Source organism: Mauremys mutica, chromosome 6 (assembly GCF_020497125.1).
Source record: "Mauremys mutica isolate MM-2020 ecotype Southern chromosome 6, ASM2049712v1, whole genome shotgun sequence".
NCBI classification, from domain to species: Eukaryota; Metazoa; Chordata; order Testudines; family Geoemydidae; genus Mauremys; species Mauremys mutica.
Window position 1 is genome coordinate 58,990,758 of NC_059077.1, and position 24,578 is coordinate 59,015,335.

The 24,578-nt window shown below is 41.1% G+C and overlaps 2 protein-coding genes across 4 annotated transcripts in view; both read left to right on the forward strand.

Moving 5' to 3' along the window:
* Positions 1-9,493, forward strand: part of LOC123372813 (leucyl and cystinyl aminopeptidase) — a 93,414-nt gene extending 83,921 nt beyond the window's left edge. For all 3 annotated transcript variants that reach the window (XM_045021295.1, XM_045021296.1, XM_045021294.1), the window contains exons 15-18: positions 7-168; positions 2,025-2,165; positions 2,909-2,990; positions 4,087-9,493. In XM_045021295.1, the coding sequence (XP_044877230.1) occupies positions 7-168; positions 2,025-2,165; positions 2,909-2,990; positions 4,087-4,218 (517 nt within the window). In that variant the 3' untranslated portion in view covers positions 4,219-9,493. The remainder of the gene's footprint in view (positions 1-6; positions 169-2,024; positions 2,166-2,908; positions 2,991-4,086) is intronic.
* Positions 9,494-16,454: 6,961 nt separating this feature from the next.
* LOC123372365 (2'-5'-oligoadenylate synthase 1-like) overlaps positions 16,455-24,578 on the forward strand; it is a 38,588-nt gene continuing 30,464 nt past the window's right edge. The window contains exon 1 of the mRNA XM_045020410.1: positions 16,455-16,546. The gene's annotated coding sequence lies outside the window, so the exon portion shown is untranslated. The remainder of the gene's footprint in view (positions 16,547-24,578) is intronic.

The window sequence follows — 24,578 nt, forward strand, 5'->3', positions numbered from 1 at the left end:
TTATAGTCTGCCTACTGATGTTATGAAGACTGTATTCACAGCAGGAGCAAAAACTGATGATGGCTGGGAGTTCCTTTTAAGCATGTACACATCTTCAGTTTCTGAAGCTGAGAAGCACAAAATGCTTGAAGCTCTAGCCAGCACAGAAGATGTTAGAAAACTGATCTGGTATGAAAATGCCAAAAGATTGTTGTGGTGGTCCCAAAATATGAGAGACACAATGGGAGGGGCGGGGGAAAGGAGAAGTGAGGTACTTTTTTATTGGACCAACTTCTGTTGGGGAAGGAGACAAATTTTTAAGCCACACAGAGCTCTTCTTCAGTTCAAAAGCTTGTATCTTTCACCAACAGAAATTGGTCCAATACAAGATTTTTTTTTTACCTCACTGTCCTTGTCTCTCTCAAAATATTATGTAATGTATAAACTTTAAAAACAAAAACAAAAAAAAACAGCTTCTTTGGAAATGTGGCTTTTCTCCTCAACACTTAAAATAACTGACTGGTTTTCTTACATTGGCTAAACATAGTGCTAGGAAGACTTTTTTTAGTAGGCTTCTGCTTATTAAAGCAAAATGTAGCTGTAGCAAGGCAATGCCTTGCTGGTGTGGCGGCTCCTGCTGGTTGTCCAGGGGATTAGCTCTTTTCCAGCTCCAGAGTGCCCTCTGCTGGCTGATGTCTTGCCTGCCACTGGCACCCGTGTCCCTCCTGGACCCTGGTGCCCTTTGCCCAGGGGTTCTGCCCACCTCAGCAACCCACAATCTGGGTGTCCCCACGCAGGGGAACCCCCAACCCTCTATCCCCACCTTGCCTCAGTGGCTACTGCCAGTCACCATCTAGGCCCCGCTCACTGGGGCGGACTGCAGTCTGTAAACCCAAGTACCCTTTCATAGGCCTTCACCAAGGCCTGCAGCCTGGGGTTTTATCAAATTGGAGCTCCCCAGCTCCCTCTGCCCTTCCCCAGCACTGCTGCACCTCAGGTACCCTTCTTGGTTCCCAAGCAGCCAGGTCCTTCTTTCTCAGAAGCTAGAGAGAGAGTGTCTGAGCTCGTGGCCCACAGTCTTTTATAGGTCCAGCTGTGGCCTGATGGGGCATGGCCCCAGCTGTGGCTGCCTTCCCCATCAGCCTAGTCTTTGGCTCGCAGCCCCAGCCCTCCCCCAGGGCTGGCTGTAACCCTTTCAGGGCCAGAGCGGGTGACCACCCCTCTACACCCCAACACATCAGGAACAGGATTCCATATAATCAAATGCAACGGTCCTGATACTCTGCTCACTTATGCTGGTGAAAATCATTAGAAACTCCCTAGAATTCAGTGTAGTTACACTGCTTGGAATGTATAGTAAGAGGAGAATCAAGCTTGAAAGCTTTGCACTCTTGGAAGATCAGTGTGGAGTTGCTTTAGATTAGAAATCCTGTGAAGCCGTCAAAGTACAGGCCTATTTCATAACAAAGAAAGAACCAAGAGTTCAGATAGCATTTGCTTGCTGTGTGGATGAAATCTTGAACTTGCTTTATGCAGGAACTAAGAGGCACCTTATCTCCAACACCTACAGCCATTATGTGTATGTTCACTGACCACTTCAGAGGACTGTCTGGAGGGTGTAGCAGAGACTGTGGAAGGTTTCCATGACTGCTGTGTTGTGGGACTAGTGTAGTTTCTCATGATTACCAGTGATTTTTGTTTCCCCTTATGACCATGCAAAAGTCACTGAGCCCCTGGCACTTTGATGGGAATTAAATGACTCAAATGGGCGTTGAAGCTATTCTGTATTTCATGGGATTGGGCCCCATGTGTGGCATTTGGAAACCAAAGGTAAATAATGAAATTTGCCGTATTGGCCCTGGTAGTTGACTACATCTAGTTACTTTCTTATCTTTTACAGATATCTTAAGAATATCTGTAAGTAGCCTCTGACCTACCATATACTCTGTTCTAATTGGCTAAGTAACCTATGAGAGCCACTGCAGTCTAGCTGTGAAATGTTTGTATAGTACTTTTGAGTTGACTGGATCTGTTTTGTCTCTTAGGTTAATGCAAACAAGCCTGGAGGGAGACCTCATCAGGGTACAGGAACTTTCGCATATCATAACAACTGTCAGCCAAAGTCTGCCTGGGCACTTGTTGGCCTGGGACTTTATCAAAGAGAACTGGGAAAAGCTTATACGGAAGTAAGATTGTTTGTTTGGTCTTTAATTATTAAATTAATTACTAGCACGAAGTGTTAGGTGCAGCATTTGTATGCATGCATTTTTTCCACCGCAAAATAAGAGACTGAGCTAACTTGGAATAAAATTTTCAAAAGTTCCCAAGTCCCATTTTTTTCCCCCAAAAAATGGTTTAGGTAGTTAATTTCGATTGTTGTTTGTCGCCCCCAGAGACTTAGGCTTACACGTCAGTTGCCTGGTTCAGAAAATATTAGTCTGTCCTTATTAAAGGGACAGTGATATGAAACTATTAGAGTGGTGCATGTATTGTTCTTCATTCCATGGTGAATAATATCTTGCATCCACAGTGGTCTCTCAGCATGCTTTGAAACAGATTGGAAAAAGGTGTTTTTCCTTTTGGAGACACTGAAAGTTCGTGTGTGTGTGTGTGGGGAACCCGTCTTCAGAAATAGACTTGCTTTTCTTGGAACATCACAGCTTGTTGCAAGTGTTACAACTTTAAGCTGTTTTTCCCCCAAAAAACATTGTGTTACTATATGATAGAATAACTCAATGTGATGATCAGTATCAGAAGATTCACTTTTTCAAAAAAAAACAAACCAAAACCAAAAGCCATTAAGTAATTTTCAAATTTTACCCTTTGTTGTTTGAAGTCTTCTTTTTAAAAAGTATGCGAAGTGCACTTGGTTCATAAACTGGTTACCACACGTTACTTTTTCTTCCTTATTTTTTCTTCCATATTTCAGATTCCACTTGGGGTCATTTGCTATCCAGAATATAGTTACTGTGTCAACCTTTCAGTTTTCAACAGAGGCCCATCTACTTGAGGTTGGTGGTGTAAAGTACTATTTCCTAAATATTGGCTTCTCCCAAAAAAATTCTGTGCACTTGCTATTGATACCATACCTGGCATGTACATAGTGCATTTCACCATAGATTTAAAGATCCTTTTCAATAGTGTATAAGTATTAGTATCCCTATTCTACACATGGGAAAATAGTCAGAGAAGTGACTTGCCCAAAGTTACGTAGAAAGTCTGTGGCTATCACCCATGTTGGAGATAATTTGGCTCAGATTGTATGAACCTAGCGGACTGCGACTTGAGCATGCCAGTAGGAGACTGAGCCAAAGGTGGCTTTGTCTTTCTGATTCCAGAACCGCTGACCCTATCCAGATCTCTGGTGTATGATAGAGCAGCCCAAAGGTCGCTGCATTTTACTTTGGCTATCAGCAGCCTAAGAGGTCATTCTGGCAGTTGAGGATCAGCCAGTTGCTGAGGTGCCACAGCTGTCTCCCCGTTTTCCTTACCCACACCACCTTCTACTCCAGTGGCTTAGTAGCGTAGAAGGTGGCATAGAAGCCACTATAGCTTCTTCTGTAGATGGTCAACTTCTAGGGAAAGGGTTAAAGGTCAAAATCTTTAAAGTTGCCCAAGTAAAAACATGCATGCATAATGTGTGCAAATCTTACCTGTACACAGAATATATTTTCATATGCTTTAGCATTTACATACTTTGTTGTGTCAAATGCCCCAGTGATAAGTGGATTTTCAGTGTACCAAAGATAGAATAATTTCAAGCAATCCCGTTTGTCACAAGAACAGAATCCTTCTCCAGAAAGCTAGTTTATTTCTGAGTGCTGTACGACTACAACTTGATTGTGCTTTGAGTGAAAGATAGGGGATTCCACCAAATATACAGAATTTCTTGTTGAATTTTATTGAAGCTACACAGATCATTGCTGCAGTTCTCATGAGCTGTAATCACTCCAGATTTCAGCAGCCCTCTTTTGCGTTTTGCCAACTATGTGAATGTGGATGATTGGTGCTTTGTGCTGGGGGTGGAGGGCAGGCAGGTGGCACTCTCTTAACTTGGAAACTGCCTACATGTCTCAGCCTGAAATGCACATTTTCCTTACTCTGCAGGTTAAAACTTTCTTTGAGTCCAAGTCAGAGAAGATTTCTCAACTTCGCTGTGTCAAAGAGGCTATTGAGACAATTCAGCTGAATATTAAGTGGATGGAGAGGAACTTAGCGACGCTGCAGCAATGGCTGTAGAGAACACAATGCCTCTGTGTGTGTGTGTGTGTGTGTGTGTGTGTGTGTTAGACATTAAGAGAGCTTGTGAACTGTTGCTTTTGCAAAGGCCAGGGTGAAACCAGGCATCGCTGCAACATTGTTTGCACTATTAGGGGTTCTAGTTAGCTCAGGGCACATCTCACTTAAGTTTGTTTTTCTTTTGGTCATTTGTGGGCCAGATGTAGATATTTATTTATTCTGGAACTGTGTTCATTTATAGACCAAACAGCTGCATAAATAACTAATAAGTACAGTAATTTTATATTTGAAACACCCTGTCATTTGAAATCCTGTCCTATTGTTCTCAACACTGGGTAAGTATTGAAAAAGAGAGCAACAAAGGAAAAAACTGCCATGAGAGATGCTTTTTCTTTGCAGAGCGCTGGCTAATCAGTGTTCTTTATGCAAAACTGTTGGTAGCTTTGGGTTTAGCTTTTGATGATCAAAATGTTTTTTCTAGACGTTCTAAAAACATAAGAATATACAGCTATTATTATTATATGTATTTTTGTCTATTAAGTGGCCAGGTGCTACTGATACTATATAAAAAGAAAACAGCCAAATAGCAAATATGAATGTTTTAGGAGGGGAGAGATTTTCAGAAGCATCTCAGTGACTTGGGAGCACATGACCCACTGAAAGTCAGTGAGGAGTGTGCTCCTAACTCATTAGGCACTTTTAAGGATCAAACGTTCAATTGCCAGACTGTATTTATTAATATTGTTTTGTTGATGTCTGAGCAACAGTGCCCCTCCACACCACCCCAAAATGCCATAGAGAAGTTGCTCCAGACTAGTTCTGATGGTGGACTGACCCCTGACTGACTACTGATCCTTTTCACCATTCCTCTTTGTGGAGGGCCTGCATTTGGTACATGTGTGCCAAGCATTTTGTTTGGGTCTTTATATTTTTCACTTAATTTTTCAGTATCACTGGTATGATTTGTGTACACTGCTTACTCTGTAATGCTTGCTTGGTGTAACACAGCAGTGGGGAACTTTTTGTCTGTATTTGGATGGTATCATGCCACAGTTATTGGGGACAAAGCCTAAAACTTATTCTGAAAACAAGTGCCCTAAAATCCGGCATGATAGGCTAAAAGGCAGGATTGCCACAATACAGTGTGCCTTTTTTCTAAAGCAATTCTCATTTAAGGCCCTTTTAGAGGCCTGGTGTAAACAGAGTTGTACCTCCTTAACTAAAGAGATTATTTTTATACCTGTTTAGTTAAAGTGGTGGAAAGAGAGAATGTGTGAATATTCTTATGCCTATTTAAAGCTGGCTAACATCACATTAGTTTGCATCAGAAAACTTTCCTGTACAGCCAAACTGATATAACAAGTTTTAAGCCACTGTAAGAGAATCCAAACAAACAAGTTGCATCAGTTAATTAAATGGATTTAAGTTAAACCAGTGCAAATTTTGTGCAGAGAGAAGCCCTGAGAAAAATTTTCTTCAAAAGGTGGGGAGACTATTTTCAGCCATAATCAGGTTTCACTTTGAATTTGTCACCATTTTAATACAGGCTCTGGTTTTTAAAATTTATAATGACTTTCACCTGCAAATTGTGATAGTAATGTGCAAGAGAGGTAGGTAGGTGATTAGTGAAAACTACCTAGTGAAAATTATAGTATTTGTTGGCTTTTCATCAGTAGGTATGTACTAAATCATTTGAACTATGCAGTTTCATTTCCATATTTTGTGCTTCTCTGACAAAAGTTTGGGGAAAAATTTCCTCAATTTGCCAGTAGTTTACTTTAAAAATGAGTTCTGCAGTTCTAACCTTGAAAAGGAATGTTACTCCTCCTCGGTGCACAAAAAACCCTGTCAGCAAGTGGAAATGAATGCATTTTGCATGCACTGAAAGTGGATTTGTACTCCTCCTCAGTAATTGAATTAGATGTAATCCTAATTCATTGTGTTCTCAAATCACTTGTATTAACTGCATTGTGCAGTGATGTTTTCACCCACCCCCAGTTAATGTGTTAGTTACATCTCTGTATATTCTTCTCTGTGTGTTTTTTCCTTTTTCCATTTCCTCGGTCTTTTAAATTTTTTCCCCATTGACAACAGCAAAGATGATGGATGTCAAACTTTGTAGAGTGAGAACTAATAATAATCTCCTCCATTCGAACTCTGGGATTTTAAGTATGTTCTACCATTGAGCTTAAACATGTTACTGGTAATGTAGTCTGTATTAGGAAATACCACACACTTCCATTTTAGAGTGCAAAATATAGTAAAAACTGAAAAACAGAGTTTGGAAAATCACGGCTTTAAACCCCTCCCCCCCCAAGGATTGTTTCATTTTGCCACCCAGTGAACTGAGTTTTTCACCTTTTTTTAACATGATTCATGTTTTCAATATCACTTGTCCTTCTCTGGAGTGCATAGTATGTACTTGGGAGCCAGCCCCTATTGACTTCAATGAGAAGCTTTTCCTTGACTTCGGTAAGAGTTGGATCAAGCCCTGATACTGAATAGCACTAAGAACCCTCATCTCTTCCAGAGCTCAGTGGGAATTGAGGAGAATTGGCGTGGCTAAGGATCAAGACACAAGGCATGTTTTACATGAACTGAGTGGATCTTACCAGTTCTTTTGTCTTCCAGTCAAAAGAAACACACACATTGTAGCAAAACACTTCTTGTTACGATTCCATAATAGTTTACAGGTAAACGTTATAGAACAAGAGGCTGTGTAAGGCTTGGGCCATTGTCTTATTTTCTTTGACATTTCACGTATAAAATTAGCCTAACTGGGGGGGGATGTGCTAAAGAATGAGGTTTTTTAGCTTATCCCTGGAAAACAGCAGTCTGCATGCTGATGTATCTTTGATTTTATTAAAATTGCAAATTCATTTAATTAATGCTAAATCCTGCATTTACTTTGTGATTCATGAGTTTTTTGGCTTCTTAAATTTACTCCATAGTATGGAAAGGATCAGGCTGTGAGGAGAAAAGGAGCCTGAAATGGATAATACGTGGCTGTTTAGATCTGATTGTAGCAATAGTCTGTGCCTTATGGATTATATTACAGTGACATGCAAGATCATATTCTACCTAGAGATTGGAATAAAAGGAGGCCATACTTTTTTGCAGTGGGACAGTAAAACTCCTGTTCCATAGCTGCTATGTTTTTTTTTTTACTCTTTAGGCTAGAGGTGTTAGTGCTATTCATGTTCTATTGGAGGTCAATGATACTTTGTTTCCCACTCCCCACACCCTTTGAGTAGGGTGGCAATTTGTAGTAGTCCAGAGGCTTTCAGTTTTAGATATTAAACCACAAGCACAATATTCCAGTTGCATTCCCAATCTTGTCCCCCTTCACATTAACAAAGTAACTCAAATTCTGAGAGCAATACTATAACTCAAGTTCTTGGTCACCTATTTTAAACCTTAGTTTGCTCTCTTGAATGTATCTCTCCATCCCAGTCATTGAGCTAATTTCTTCAAGCACATGCTCATCCTCCAAATGTTCACCTGCCTGCTCGTGGGAAAGCTGAAAACACCAGTCGCTAGAGCAGCCTTCCTCTGATGCAAACTGTAGGGGCACCGTGATAACATGTGGAAATTGGAGATATTGCAATTTGCCAAATTTGGATATGCACTGTGGATTCCTTCATGAATTGAAAGTATGTTGCATATAGAATTGTACTTCAGCATTTACACAATCTGACATCTTCTAGTAACTCGGTACAGAAGCAAGGTTGCATGTGCTTCCATAAGCAATGATACACGTCATAGTAAGTACTTCATCACTATTGAATTGAATCCACTCTAAATTTTAGTTTGTAAAACCCTGCTTTCATAAAACACCTGCACCTTTTCCTGAACAGCATTGTCAATCTGAAGAGCTCACTTTTACTCTAGGAGTGATATTAATTTTGTACCTGGCCAAAGAGATGGTTTTTGCCATAGAAATATTTACATTTCACCTGCTCACTGCATCTTGCAACACTTGAGGCATTTTATGTTGGACATGCATTGTAAAAGTAATGCTTTAAGGAACATGGTAATGGCCTTCATTGTGTTGGGGTTTTTTAGTGACCATATGCTGCAGGAAGTCTGACTCTTGAAGTGAATCCTGCATTATGATGGCATATCTTTTACTTCTTCTATATTAGTTGGAACATTCCTTTTCCAACAGATTGGTCTTCTCCTCCCCTGGAAGATGTTATCTTTCATTGCACTCTGAAATTTAAAAACAATGCTGCCTCATTAACCATACACTTTTGTATGCATTTCATGCATCTAGGCTTGTATTTTGGCTTTCTTTGTATATTTCTGAATCAGGTTTCATGTAGTTAATTAACTCTATCACATAGTAAATGTTTGTTCTCTCACATTTGGCTATACTGTAGAGGAGAAGAAAATGCTTGAGTAAACTTACTTTTATATTATTTTATTGGCTTTTTTTAATTAAGATGCCACTAAATGTTGGAAGATTTCTTTTTTTTTTTTTAAATGAGGCATGGATTCACATGATTCCTGGAAAGTTTTAAAAAGATGTAATTTACCACATTAAACTCTTAGGTCATATTGCTGAAGAATTTAAACTTCTAGTTTTTCTGTTTAAACCTGTTGCTGAAGTAGAAATACAGACTTTTATTCGTGATAACTTAGTTTTGATCAGGCATCTTTTTTTGAGTTGACCATGGTGGCATTTAGCAAATTGCAGTAAAATATTGAGAAAAGATAGGTGCTTGAATGGATTTAAATGCATTAAAATTTGGATTCTTATTAAAGATCAATAATGTTTTCTATTCAACGAATTAGGGAATGGAGTATTTTGAGAGCAAATTGCATCAAACTACTGCTAAACTTGCAATCAGACAAGAGTCCTATATTCCAGTCTTTATGAAGTTAAATAGTCCAGAAGAATGATCCCTTTCAAATTATTTTGGAAAAGTTAAATACTGTAAGGACTTGTAAAGGGAGAACACTTGTCTATTTCTAAAATACTTAAAATACAAGTACAATGTACAATCACGTGAGCTTTGGGTGGTGAAATTCCAGGTTGTACAATATTTGCCTTTAGGTGGTGGGGAAAGCGGGTTTGAAATAGTGTATGTGTATATATGTGTAATGCATACACATGTGCAGATCTGTTTTGTTCCATTTGGATGGGGTGGGGAGCGTATTTTCTTTATATTTCAGATAAACTTGTTTGCATATAACTGGCACTGACGAAAAGGCATGTATACTGCAAACACTGTTGCTTTTGTGAGATGAAAATAAAGTATTTAAATACAAATTGCTCTTTTTTTATTTTTTATTTTTTTTTGTAACTACTATATCACCTCATTAGTGTATGGTTTTGAATTGTTTTCCTAGATTTTTAAAGCTGGAAGACAACACTTGATCATTTAGTCTTACCTCCTTACAGGCCATTCAATTTCATCCAGTTACCCCAGCCCAGTAACTTGTGATTGACCTTCCAGAAAGGCATCCAGTTTTGATTCTCCATCTCCTGAAGTCTCCAATCACTTCCCTTGGTGGTTTGTTCCAGTGGTTAACCTGCTTCTCTGTGGAAAAAATTATGCCTGATTTTCTAATTTGAATTTATCTGGCTTCAGCTTCCAGCCTTTGGTTCTTATTATCCCTGTCTCAGCTAGATTAAAGAGCATTTTAGGATGCAGTATTTTATCCCCATGAAGGTACTTGTACCCTGTAATCAAGTCACCTCTCAATCTTTTTGATAAGCTAAACTGTGCACTCTCCAATTTTTGACATCCTTTTTAAAGGGTGGATACGAGAACTGATGCAGTATTCCAGTATCAATCTCATCAATGCCATATATGTTGGTAAAATCACTTTCCTATTCACTACTTGCTATTCCCCTGCTTATACATCCAAGGATCTCATTAGTCCATAATGCTACAGCATCATATTCAGATCTCATGCTGAGTTGCTTGTCCACTGTGACCCCTAAATCCTTTTCTCAGTTACTGTTTCCCACATTATAGCCCCTGCTATTCTATAGGTATGACTTGCAATCCCTGTTCCTAGATGTATAACTTTGCGTGTGCCTGTATTGCATTTTGTTTGAAGGACTCAGCTTACTAAGTGATTCAGATCTTTCTGTATGACTGCTGTGTCCTCCTCCATTATTTACTACTTCCACGAATCTTTGTAGAGGACAAAGCCTGTCAGCAATTATTTGACTTACTTCCAGATTATTGATGAAATTGTTGAATAGCATCAAGCCTAGTGCTGATCCCTTTAGAGACAAAGGGCATAGTCCACTCAATTAGTACCCAGGCTCACCTGGCATGTTGTTTATCCCACACCCAGGCAGCAGCAGTGGCAAAGGAAGCTGCATAGTCCTGGCTCAGGCACCACCAGCATTTGCTCTCCTCCTCCACTCCCCAGGTAATAGTGTAGGGAGCACAACTCGAACACTCTTCCAGTCCCTCAAATTACCCCAGTATTCCAAGATTTATTAAAAATTAACAGCAGGCCAGAGATCTCCTCAGCCAACTCTTTTATGATTCTTGAGTGCAAGTTATCTGAGTCTGCTGATTTAAAAATGGTTATCCCTAGTAGATGTTGTCTAATATCCTCAGTTACTAACAGTCTGGAAAGTAATATCATACTTGTGATGTAAGTACATCATCCTGCATCTTTCCAACTACAGAACAGAAATATTTACTTTGAATGGTAACTAAACCAATTCTATACACTAAATACCGACTTTCCTTACCTAGTTAAAAAAAATGAAAAATTTGGGGAGAATTTGACTAGGCTCATTTGGCTCAGTCAGCAGCACATTGCAATATCTCACAGGCTGCAAAAATTAAGGAATGAAGTCCAGATTCTAGCAGGTAATGGTGTCCTCTACTTCTGTGTGTGTTATGTACAGTGCAAGTAACTCCTTAATGGTGCCATAGTGCACTGTGGCCATGACTATCATACAAAGAAAGTGTGGCTCACAGGGATAGTGTCCACCTTTCTGAATTAGCCCTTGCTGTGTTAAATCCCTCTTATAACCATGTTACAGATGGAGAAACCAAAGCACAGACCGATTAAATTATTTTGTTCAAGGTTACGCAGCAGAGCTGTGGCAGAGCCAGACATAAAACCCAAATCACCTGATTCCCAATCCAGTGCTCAACTTTTCCCTTATCTAATAAAACTTTTTTTTTATTATGCTGTATCCTAAGCAAGGTGCTGAAGAACTTCCTGAGCCTAGATGATGGAAAGATTTGTCTAATACTAAGCATTTTAGCTCTGCTGCATGGTTGTCTGGTTGGATCATAAATGAAGGGATTGTCTCTAAGATAAAGTGTGTTGCGAGCACTAAAGATTAGTACCAGAACCTAAATTGTCCAGATGTCACAGAGGTGGTGGTACATTGTAAGAACCAGGATAAATAGACCTTGAATGTTTAACTTTTTTATTTTACAGTGCATATTTCTTTATCCATGACCCAGTTACAGAGAGATGCTTCTCAGAGATGATGCGGCTCTCAAGAACCAGGATGACATTTTTGAGAGCAGGATGCATGCAGGCAGCTCTCTTTAGATGGAAGGGAAAGTATGCATGTTAATTTAGTAACGTATGTTCATTTATTTGTGATGTGGGCCAGTGGATTGTGTGGTGTTTGTTTCATTGTCGTAGAGGCTTGGAAGCTGGGCAAATTATTTTTTGAAAGTGGGAGATTGTAACTTTACAAAGATACAAGTGAGTAGTGGAGACTTTGAAAGTGTAGAACGCTCCAGGTGAAATCCTGTTCCTATTGAAGTCCGTGGTAGGGGGCAGGATTTCATCCTCCATATTTCTATTGCCTGTGAATCTAGAACAAGTAATTCTTTCATCTAAACACAAGAACTGAGGTCTTGCAACCCAAATGGAACGTCTGAGGCATTTTCTCTCCTAAATCATTGTAAAGACATCGACCAATCAGGATCCATTGTGGCAACGTATATGGAACTCTGTACTGAGAATGTATAATTGGGCATAAAGTTGTTTGTTCTTGCATTCAAAACAGTGCTGTCCTAGATAAAAGAAACAACATTTACAAAAGGAAGTATTTCTGACAGATAGGGATCAGTTTCCATGTCTCTTGGCAACTCATGAAATGTAAATTTTCTCATATAATAAAAGCAAGAGACTTGGTTATGCATCGATAAATACCTACAAGACAGGCCTCTGCAGCAGGATCCGCCTTAAAGCAACTTTTTAGTAAAATGTGCCCTTGACATTCAGGACACTGGGAGTTTACACGGGTTTGTTACAAATTACTTATTGCATTTTTAAGTACTGTATGTACAGTGATAAATGTCATACTCATTTAGGCCCAACCCATAGTAAGGGGAAGGTAGAAACCACATCAGCCTGGGGAGGTGGACACTGGAAGCATTCTTCCTGAGGCCTGCAGGTTAGTGTGTGTGTGTGGGGGGGGGGTGTCACCATCTCCCCACTCTCCATACTTCCTTGTGATTTGGGACATTGTGTGACCCTGAAAAAATGGATTTGGCAGATTCTGTGCTCCTCGGACTGCAGAGGCTACAATTCTGCCTAGCCGTTTAATAGCCCACGCAAGCGGAAAAAGCTTCTTGTTACCCTTGTACCCTACCCAGGAACACCCATATAAGGACAAGTCACAACTTGGCCCAGAGCAGTGAAAGATGTTGTTCTTTGCTGCTTCACCAACCCAAATGTGGTCACCTTTTGTCTTCAAATAGTCAAACCAAAAAGAGGAAATGTACCACAAGATACTCCCATTGGGATAAATCACTGTAGTAAGATATCTTAGCCAAATACATTTGCATTTGGTTTATCTTAGTATCTGTTCCTGATGTTATGTTTGGAGCTTGACGACTGATTGGAAAAGGAATAAACTTGAAACAAGAATATGCTAACTTTGCAGCCAGACCAGTAATAGAGACCGACAGATCTGTTTTGCATTTGGTGAAATTGCAAGTCCTCTTTTAGCTACTTTAGATATCCAAACACTGCTCCTTGAATCTTGTCTGATTAACATGCATTGCAATTAAGCCTCTTTTTTTTTTCCTGAAAAATCTTTGTTAGGTCCTTGTTTTCAAAGCCTTTTAAAGCTATATGACCAAGAATCAGCATATGATGTTTAAATGCCATGAGGCAAGAGACAAAATATGCTTGAGACTAATACTTTCTCTCCATGGTGTCACTAGCATCTGAATTTAACATTGTAAGCTCATGAGGAAGTTATTCAGTAGTAGCATCATTTCTCAGAATTCATTGTTATAAATGTGTGGTTCTTGTGCCGTGCTGTCTGAACATTTTGAACAATTTACTGTAAATATGTATTCTATAACTCTGCCTTCCCCACTGTCTAGAATGTATGAACGATGGCTCTCTTGACATGACCTCATCTGTCCTACGGGATTATTGGCACCACCAAGTTAAGCACTCTAATGAAAGGCATCACTTCCCTCATTTTAGTTAAAACTTTCGCGTGGAGGCTTCCTTCACGCTGTCTTAGAGGGCTGTCTTCTTGTCTAGTCTGCTTACTGATGTTATGAAGATTGTATTTATGGTGGGGTTCCTTTTCAGCATGTTATAGTGTCTTCAGTTTCTGAAGCTGAGAAGCACAAAATGCTTGACACTGTAGCAGGCACAGAAGATGTTAGAAAACAGATCTGGTATGAAATTGCCAAAAGATTACGTAATGCATAATGTAAAAAACAATTTTTTTTGCCAGCCTGGATTTTATTTTCTTCAGTTTCAAAACCATTATATTAATTGGTTGTGATTTTGCTTATTGGCACTATTTTGTAGCTGCCTCAAGACTCCAGCAGATCTAGAGAAAAATGTAATAAAATAAGTTGCATAGTTCCATATATTTAAATACAAAGGGTCTGATGCACCACACAATTATTTTGGCACAAGTCATTTCTAACTCCCTAGCAGGGCCGGCTCCAGGCACCAGCCCAGCAAGCAGGTGCTTGGGGCGGCCAAGGGGAAGCGGTGGCACATCGGCCTCTTCGGTGGCAATTCAGTGGTGCGTCCCTCGGTCCCTCTCGGAGGGAAGAACCAGCCGCCGAAGAAGAAAGTGGCGTGGTGGAACTACCACCGATCACGGCTTTTTTTTTTTCCCCCCACTCCTCCTGCTGCCCTGGAAACCCTGGAGCCGGCCCTGCTCCCTAGAAGTCAATGGAGATATATTTTTTTTGTAATACTAGAAGAGGAAATTCAGGCCTCCGAGCTTTGGATTTTGGGGAGATTAGTGCATAGTTGTGAAGTCAGTGTGTAAGTCAACTAATGCACTTTGTTTTATATTGCCGCTACACTTATATTCTGGAGGCTTACACTGGGATTCCTACAACAGTATAGCGCCAACTAGTGCAAAAATCTCTAATTGTAGAACTGGGAAAGAGCAATCAGTTATTTATGAGTAAGCCAACATGCTTACCCCTACAATTTGACTTAGTATTCAACCTGCATTATGATTAGTGTTCTGTGTTTTCAGGTGTGTGTTGTTGGTTTTTTTTTTAAAGGGGGAGAATTTTTTGGTGTTTATTTTCCAAACATTAAAACTGGGATGAAATCAGGTTTACAATGGGAAAAAAAATCAGAAAAATACACAAACTTTTCATAATATACACATTTTACTACAGTATAATTGAAATTTTTTATGTACAAAGGTAATTTTTGTCTGACTAGTCGTTTTTCCAGAAATTCTGGTTTGCATATGCTCACATAATTTTCTTCAAAGTGTCTTCCCTCATGTTGAGCCTCTTGCTGTTGTGGAAAACTTTGAAAATAAGCGCTCTGCATCAGTAGATCCGGCGGTACACTCAAAGCTCGCCGTGCCACTTTACTGAAGTTGAGAAGTGTGTGTTGATGACTGTTCCAAAAAGCCAACACATCCGGTTTCACATGGTCAGAGTTGGGCATGTTCAGGTAGGTAGTAAATTCCCCTTTCAGACTTGAAATTTGATCTTCAGTGGCAAATGGTTGAAACATTCTGGCATAACAGTTGTAGTCTGCTGCAAAATTCACCTTGAGAAAGGGGTGCAACACCTAAATGACAATGCAAGAAGAACCTTCAGCACCAAACACTTTGGGGTTCAGATTACAGGCTATGGTTGTTTCCCATTTCTCGCTGAAGGTTTTGAATGCTTTTTTTGGTTTTTCTCATGTTCCAGGGTGTCAAGGTTCCTCTCCCACTCTGAACTTTAGGGTACAGATGTGGGAACCTGCATGGACACTTCTAAGCTTAATTACTAGCTTAGATCTGGTAACACTGCCACCATCGAGAAATTTCAGTGTCTGGATCACTTTGTCCCCCCAAAACCTTCCCCTCCCTGGGCAGCCTTGAGAGGTTTTTTCACCAAGTTCCTGGTGAACACCGATCCAACCCCTTGGATCTTAACACAAGGAGAATTTAACCATCCCCTCTCCCTTCCCCCCACCAATTCCTGGTGAGTCCAGATCCAATCCCCTTGGATCTTAACACAAGGAAAATATCAATCAGGTTCTTAAAAAGAAAGCTTTTAATTAAAGAAAGAAAGGTAAAAATTATCTCTGTAAAATCAGGATGGAAAATACTTTACAGGCTAATCAGATTCATATAGCTCAGAGGAACCCCCTCTAGCCTTAGGTTCAAAGTTACAGCAAACAGAGGTAAAATCCTCTCAGCAAAAAGGAACATTTACAAGTTGAGAAAACAAAAATAAGACTAACACGCCTTGCCTGGCTATTACTTACAAGTTTGAAACATGAGAGACTGATTCAGAAAGATTTGGAGAGCCTGGATTGATGTCTAGTCCCTCTTAGTCCCAAGAGCGAACACCCCCCAAACAAAGAGCACAAACAAAAGACTTTCCTCCACCAAGATTTGAAAGTATCTTGTCCCCTTATTGGTCCTCTGGTTAGGTGTCAGCCAGGTTTACTGAGCTTCTTAACCCTTTACAGGTAAAAGAGACATTAACCCTTAACTATCTGTTTGACACAGGGTCTGAAGGATTTCCAGAAGCAGCTGGGTTTTTTTTGCAGTATGTTTCTCCTGAAGATTTTGTGCTCAATTCAGATGAGATTTTGGTTGTCAGGATCTGGTAAATGTCTGTATTAGCCAACATGTTAGTAGTAGTCAGAGAAAACTCCAGTGTTTTCCATGTGTGTCAGTGTTTTCAACAATGAACATTACCATGGTGTGCGGAATCTGTCAGTCATTTTGGTTATTTGCCAGTCTCCCTTCAGAGCTTCTGATTTAGAACCCAGAAACTTATGATGATCTTGGAGCTAAATTAGCACAGTCCACACTTTATTTACATGACAGGCAGCAAAGTACAAGCTCATCCACTGATGTGGCATAACAGGGGTAGGTAATCCGCTCTGCACTTGTCTCCCACTGTGTAAAACAAAGCCTTCAACTTGTTTGCATGCTTGAAAATGGACCCAAAGCCAATGATGCAAGATTTCACATCTTTCATTTCTTCTGTAGAAGTAGCAGCTGACAATGCAAGGTTAATCAGATGAGCAAGATAAGTAATACATAGCAACTATGACGTCTGATTGAGTTTAATCTCCTGTGCAAATTTAGCCATGTAGAAAGCACAGTCTGTGTTAGTTGTGGCCACATTTTCCCAAGTTAGTTAGTACATCTCAAACATGTCAGTTATTGCTGCCTCAACAAAATGGATGTCAGCAAAGGGGATGACACTCACATCCGCACAAAACAATGTAGGTTTATTCTCTGAAATAAAAAACCTGAACACAAAATGCCAAGAATTGGACAGTCCAAAGCATCAGGAGACTAGTCAAAAATCAGACTAGATGCATTTCCATCAATTTGTTCCATCAGTTTAGATCGGGGTGGGCAAACTATGGCCCGTGGGCCACATCTGGCCTGGGGGACTATCCTGCCCGGCCCCTGGCCCGGGAGGCTTCCCTCAGTCCCCCCACCCACAGCCTCAGCTCACTCGCTCTGCCGCTGGTGCAATGTTCTGGGTGGTAGGGCTGTGAGCTCTTGGGGCAGCACAGCTGCAGAGCCCAGCCTGACCGGGTCTCTGTGCTATGTGGTGGTGGTGTGGCCCGGCTCCACCGGTGCGCCAGGTAGTGTGGTAAGGAGGCATAGAGCAGAGGGGGTTGGATAGAGGGCAGGGGATTTTGGGGTGGTCGTGAGGGTGTGGATAGGGGTTGGGGAGGTCATGGGTGGGGGAATAGGATTGAATGAGGGCAGTCAGGAAGGAGGGGCGGTTGGATGGGGTGGTAGGGTGCAGTCAGGGGCGGGGGTTCTGGTGGCAGTCAAGGGACAGGGAGAAGGGGTGGTTGGATGGGGCAAGGGTCCAGGGAGGGCACAACCCCCTCCTCTAACCAGCCCTCCATACAATTTCCGAAACCCGATGCGGCCCTAAGGCCAAAAAGTTTGCCTGCCCCTGGTTTAGATACTAAAGCATTGTCATTTTTGTTTCAGATGCTTACGAGTGAGGTTGTCTGTATTAGGAAGGGTTTTTGCTGCTGGACAGTATTGTCGCACAAAGTTGCCAATGGGCCCCTGTGTAACACTGCTCTACAGCCAAAATGCTTCTGAAATAAATGTAGTCTAACTTTACTAATTCTGGGTCACTGAGAACGAAAATGATGCTTAAAATTGTTGACTGGCTCTAGTTTTCAACATATGCTATTGGGTCAGTATATACGACCCTTGACTTGGGAATAAGTGAGTTATAAAGGGAAGGGATCTCAATTTAAACAAGAAATGACTAAAATACATCTTTGACTGGATCTATGAATAAATCTATGACTGGGTTTGGACAGTACTTGCTTTTTAGGCAAAACAATGAATGATGCAATCTGAAGCTGGTATTGCGTCATACATGATATGAATTGCATCATGTTATTCCTAGAAGTCATGGATGATGCAATCATAATGAAGCTTACATCACTCTGCTGAACAAATTGCCCTATATCAGCTCTAGAACTCATAGAGTGTCGTGCTCTCTTATTTGTCAGTGTTTGATTTTGCAAAGGGACACATTTCTGTTTAGCCAAAGTGAGCAGAGATGCCTCGTACTTGTGTGAATAGTGCAGATAACTTCTGCTATGTTTGTGGTGAAGTGACTTTTGCATCACAAAAGCGCAGTATAACCACTATGGTTAAGAGAGCCTATCACCTTTATTTTGGCTGCAAAATTGGAGATCAGGACAAGAGGTGGGCCCCACACATATGCTGCAACACTTGTGCAACAAATCTTCGCCAGTGGTTGAACAGGAAAAGGAAATCTATGCCTTTTGCAGTGCCAATGATTTGGAGAGAGCCAACAGATCATACCAGCAATTGTTACTTCTGCATGGTGCCTCCAGTTGGGAAAGGTGTGTCAAAGAAGAAAAAGTGGACTGTGCATTATCCAGACATTCCATCAGCTATACGCCCAGTACCCCACGGAGAAGGACTGCTGGTTCCTGATGCACCAGAATCATTCTCACTTGAGTCAGACGAGAAAGAGGAAGAGGATGAAACTTCTGGTCCTGAACCATCAATGCCACAGGACTCACCTTTTCTCCCATCCTCCTCCTCTGAACCACACCTCATAACACAAGGTGAACTGAATGACCTTGTCAGGGATTTGGAACTACCCAAGAGTAAGGCAGAGCTGTTGGGCTCCAGACTACAGCAGTGGAATCTCCTGGCAGGTGATGTTAGGGTTTCCATGTTCCGTGACCATCAAAAGGATCTTGTCCCATTCTTCTTCATGGAAGGTGATCTTGTAGCCTGCAACAACATCGATGGTGTGATGGCAGCCCTCAACATCGTTCACGATCCAGATGAGTAGAGACTGTTCATTGATTCATCGAAGACGAGTCTTAAAGCTGTTTTACTGCATAATGGCAATGTTTTGCCATCAATTCCAGTTGGTCATGCAGTCCATATGAAGGAGACCTATGACAACATGAAACAACTTTTGAGGTGCATAAACTATGACCAACATCAGTGGCAGCTTTGTGGCGATTTGAAGGTTGTTGCTTTCTTGCTTGGTCTGCAGACTGGATACACAAAGTACTGTTGTTTTCTCTGCGAATGGGATAGTCGTGCAAGAGATTCCCACTACATCAAGACAGACTGGCCACTCCAACAGTCACTGGAGCCTGGGAGGAAATGTGTTCAGCATCCATCACTTGTTGAATCAAGGAAGATTTTGTTACCACCCTTACACATCAAGCTGGGTCTGATGAAGAACTTTGTCAAGGCCATTGACAAAACACAAGCAGCTTTCAAGTACCTCCGTGGAAAATTTCCAAGGTTAAGTGAAGCTAAGATAAAGGAAGGTGTCTTTGTTTGTCCTCAGATTCGTGAACTTCTTCGAGATGATGCATTGGACCATGCACTGCGTGGCAAGGAAAAGACTGCATGGAAAGCCTTCCAGTTAGTGGCAATAAATTTTCTTGGAAACAACAAGGCAGACAACTACAGGTTGTTGGTGGAAAACCTCCTCAAGGCATACAAAAGCCTTGGTTGCAACATGTCACTAAAGATACATTTTTTGCACTCTCATCTAGATTTTTTTCCCACCAAACTGCGGAGCAGTGAGCGACGAGCACAGCGAGCAATTTCACCAGGACATTGCAACAATGGAGAAACGCTATCAGGGCAAATGGAGCCCATCAATGCTTGCAGACTATTGCTGGACAGTGACAAGAGATGCTCCATTTAATGAATACAAGAGACAAGCCAAGAAGCGCCGAGTAGACACTGAATAGGACTAAACTATGTACATAATAGTTATTTGCCTTTTGTTTCATAATAAATTTTAGTTATATAACCCTTTTGCTGATTTTTAAAGTGTTACATAAACAGGACAGGTGAAATATTATCATGTAAAGCAACCATAAGCACATGAAAAGACCTAGGTTTACAATTTATGATTAAAACTCTATCATCTACACAATATACATAGACATCAAATGTAAAAACTTACATAACTTAGAAACAGTAGCCAATCAGTTGTTTTAATTGTCATATTTGAATTCAGCACATCAAAATACATAATAAATAGCACATTTTATCTCTGAAGCAGACGACTTCTCAAAAATTGTAGACCAGTGTAATTAACAGCAGCTATCCAGCAAAACAGAGCATGCATGAATTCATTGAGGCTATTGTGCTGTGTCCTCTTTCATTAAAACCCTGGTGAAAGCTCTTGATATTGATTGTTTATCCCAAAGCTCACTTTCTTCTTTAAACTTCTTTCAGAGTAGCAGCCATGTTAGTCTGTATCCGCAAAAAGAACAGGAGTACTTGTGGCACCTTAGAGAGTAACACATTTATTTCAGCATAAGCTTTCATGAGCTACAGCTCACTTCTTCGGATGCATAGAATGGAACACACAGACAGGAGATATTTATACATACAGAGAACATGAAAAGGTGGAAGTATGCATACCAACAGGCAGAGTCCAATCAATTGAGATGAGCTATCGTCAGCAGGAGAAAAAAAACCTTTGAAGTGATAATTGAGATGACCCATAGAAGGTGTGAGGAGAACTTAACATAGGGAAATAGTGTTTATGTTGTATGGTGTGCGGTTGCTGGTGAGTATTTGCTTCAGGCTGGGAGGCTGTCTATAAGCGAGGACTGGCCTGTCTCCCAAGATCTGTGAGAGTGAGGGATCATCTTCCAGGATAGGTTGTAGATCTTTGATGATGCGCTGGAGAGGTTTTAATTGTCTGTGTGTTCTTTAAACTTCTTGCGTCACTCGCTTTTGACATTATCCTTTATTCTGTCAGTGCAAGTGCTGCAGAGCTCGCAGCACAATGCAGCCTCTTCGCTCCCATCTTTAATTTTCTTGAAAATGTCTAAGTACTGATTTATTTATTTGGCTGGTGTTCAGGCATAAATTTGCATTTTCACCCCATATTCACCTGTTTATCTTATCTTTATCTGCAGAGTGTTTAAATTCAGCATCACATTAAATAGATGCAAAGAAATAGGCGGGCCGTGCCCCCTTATGAGCCAATCATAGCACACTATTAACTGTTTGATTTTCCAACCTCCATTTTGTGTGCTGTTTTACACTGTGGGAACTGCTGTCTCAGAGCTACAGGATACAAGAATTGTATAAAGTGTTAGTGGTTAACAAAAATAAGTAACCCTCCCCCCAAAATTGATTTTTTTCTTTACTGGTTTACACCAATTTATCATTCTACTCAAACTCCTTTACCTAAAAAACTGGTAACTTACCAGTGAAAATAGGTAAACTGACAATGCAGCACACTAATTATATTATAGGTATAATGCCAGCCTCAATCTGTTTGAAATCTTATTGTGAGCAAAACAACACAATATTTGCATATGTCATCTTTTAATTACTTTGAAAAAAATTAAATCCTACAGCTTCATTCCCATATGTTAAGACTAACAGTGCTTGGGGGCAAAGGCAACACGTGTTGGAGGCACATGGGGTCACGTCCCCCGATTTTTGCCAGGGTTTATATGCTCCACCCTGAACCCTGCTGCAGACCACCAGAATATTTAAATAGTGCTTGTGATGGGTTGGATCACAGAAACCCCCTTGGGGACTGCCACCTGATGTGCTTAGACTACCTCTGAGCCTGTTTTCCCTGCCAGCTTGGGACTTCAGTGCCCTGCCTGGTTTGAGCCAGACACACTTGCCTGCTGCAAAGACAGGTACAAGTCTCAACCACATCCTCCACAAGCTGCAGGCTTAACTGAAAACAGCTAAAGAAGTGCTCCTGTCTCCAGCACTCAGATACCCAATTCCCACTGGGATTGACCAAACCCCAAATAAATCCATTTTACCCCATATAAAGCTTATACAGAGTAAATTCCAATTGTTTGCCCTCTATAGCACTGATAGAGAGGTATGCACAGCTGTCTCCTCCCCCCGCCCCCCCGGTATTAATACATACTCTGGGTTAATAAGTAAAAAAGTGATTTTATTAAATACAGAAAGTAGGATTTAAGTGGTTCCAAGTAATAACAGACAGAACAAAGTGAATTACCAAGCAAAATAAAATAAAACACTCAAGTCTATGCCTAATACAGTAGGAAACTAAATGCAGGTAAATCTCACCCTCAGATGTTCCAATAGGCTTTCTTGATAGACTAGCCTCCTCCTAGTCTGGGTCTAGCAATCCAGTTTCTTTCAGGCATCTCTTTGGGGTGGAGAGGCTATCTCTTGCACCAGCTGAAGACAAAACGGAGTGGTTTTCCCAGGGCCATATATAGTCTCTCTCTTGTGGGTGGAAACCCTTCTCTCCTCCTGTGCAGAATCCAGCTACAAAATGGAGTTTTGGAGTCACATGGGCAAGTCACATGTCCATGCATGACTCAGTTTTCTACAAGACATTCCCAGGAAAGCTCAGATATGGATTGGTGTCTATTAAGGTCCATTGCTAACCAAGTACTCTCGATTACTTGAATAATCCCTTCACACTATCTTGACCAAATTTGCCTTGTGTGCTTTCTACAGCAAACAGTTTAAATGCAAGCATAGAGCCAGTGCTAATAACTTCAGATATAAAAGTGATACATGCATACAAATAGGATGAATACATGCAGAGGAACATAACCTTTGTGAAGATATGTTACATGGTGCATCTAGCATAAACCATATTCCAGTTATGTCATTTACACTCAGAAGCATATGTCTAAAGCATTATGGGGTGCAAGGTCTCAGTGCCCCCGCACCCCTCCCCCACACACTATCAACAGTTACACACCATCTCTGCTTGGAGAAAATATTTCCTCAAAATTCTTTGGTAGTTCACTTTGAAAATTGCTTCTGTAGTTCTAACATTTTTGAAGCTCTCAGCCAATGGAAATGAATGCATTTTGCATGAACTGAAAGTGCATTTGACACTGATAGTACTTCCTCATCCGTCATTGAGTCTGTTCATTTGTGTTCTTTGATCACGTGTATAACTCCATTTTCTAGAAAACATGCATCCATAGTTTCATAATGAGATTTTGTAAAGTAATTTTTAGTCTGATTCTTATGTATTAGTTTTTATGTATATTCTCCCTACATGGGAGGGGGGGGATATGTAGAGGTCTATAAAATCTGTAAAAACAAAAGGAAGTATTTTTTCACACAACGCACAGTCATCCCGTGGAACTGTTTGCCAGAGGATGTTGTGAAGGCCAAGACTATAACAGGGTTCAAAACAGAACTAGATAAATTCATGGAGGATAACAGGTACCAGCAGGGCCGGCTCCAGGCACCAGCCCAGCAAGCAGCTGCTTGGGGCGGCCAACGGTGAGGGGTGGCACGTCTGGGTCTTCGGTGGCAATTTGGCAGCGGGTCCCTCACTCCCTCTCGGAGCGAAGGACCAGCTGCCAAATTGCTGCCGAAGACTGAAGTGGCGGCGGTAGAGCTGCAGATCGCGATCGCAGCTTTTTTTTTTTTTTTTTTTTTGCTGCTTGGGGCAGCAAAAGCCCTGGAACCGGCCCTGGGTACCAGTCAAAAGCATGGAGTTTGCTCAGGCATTAGAATTATGTGGACGGAGGATTTTGTGTGTGTGTGTCAGTCACAAGAGCATTGGTAACCTAGCACTGAGAGAGAACTAAACGAGAGCTTTTTGGGCACAGTACTAGATAGAAAGGCAGGTTTGGAACAGGAAACCAAAAGAATGGTCTCTTGCAGTTTGATTCCTACTGTGTTCAGGGAAACAAGGCTTCATGTAAAATCTTTGTAAAGAAACATAACTGCATTGAAACCCAAACCAAACCCTGGTTCTATCTACCATCAATTTCTCCTCATAGTGGAAGTAACCCAGAGGTCCTGGAACTTTGCCCTGGTCTGCACTACAGAATTACTTCAGAATAACTGTCATTCAGGGGTATGAATAATCCTTGCCCCTGAGCGACTTTGTTATACTAAGTGCTAGTATAGAAAACATTACATTGGTGGGAGAGCTTCTCCTGCCGAGATAGCTACTGCCTCTGAGGTGGATTAACTGAGCCGACAGGAGAAGCTCTCTCCTGTCAGCTTAGAATGTCTTCACTAAAGCGCTACAGTGGCACAGCTGCATTGATGCAGTGTTTTTCAGTGTAGACCTGCCCTTTGGCTGTCCACTTCGATCAGAAATATACAATTCTTGCTGCAAGGTGCCTGTAGCTGCCAGCAGCTGAGTCTTGGATCCAAAGATAATTGTGGTCCTTGTTAAAGCCAATGGGTGTGTCAAGCACTCTTTCAGGCTCATCAGACAGTGCTCAAGTTCCTTTCTGTAGTAACAGCAGCTGAAGTTAATGGTGGGAACTGCCCTGGGTACTATGCCATATGGAGGATTAGAGCTAAAACATGTGGACTGAGGAGTTTCCCTCATTGTAAGAGGCAGGGGCTGGGATATCAGTTGCAGGCTGTGTGTGTTGGAGGCAGAAAGCCAGGAAGG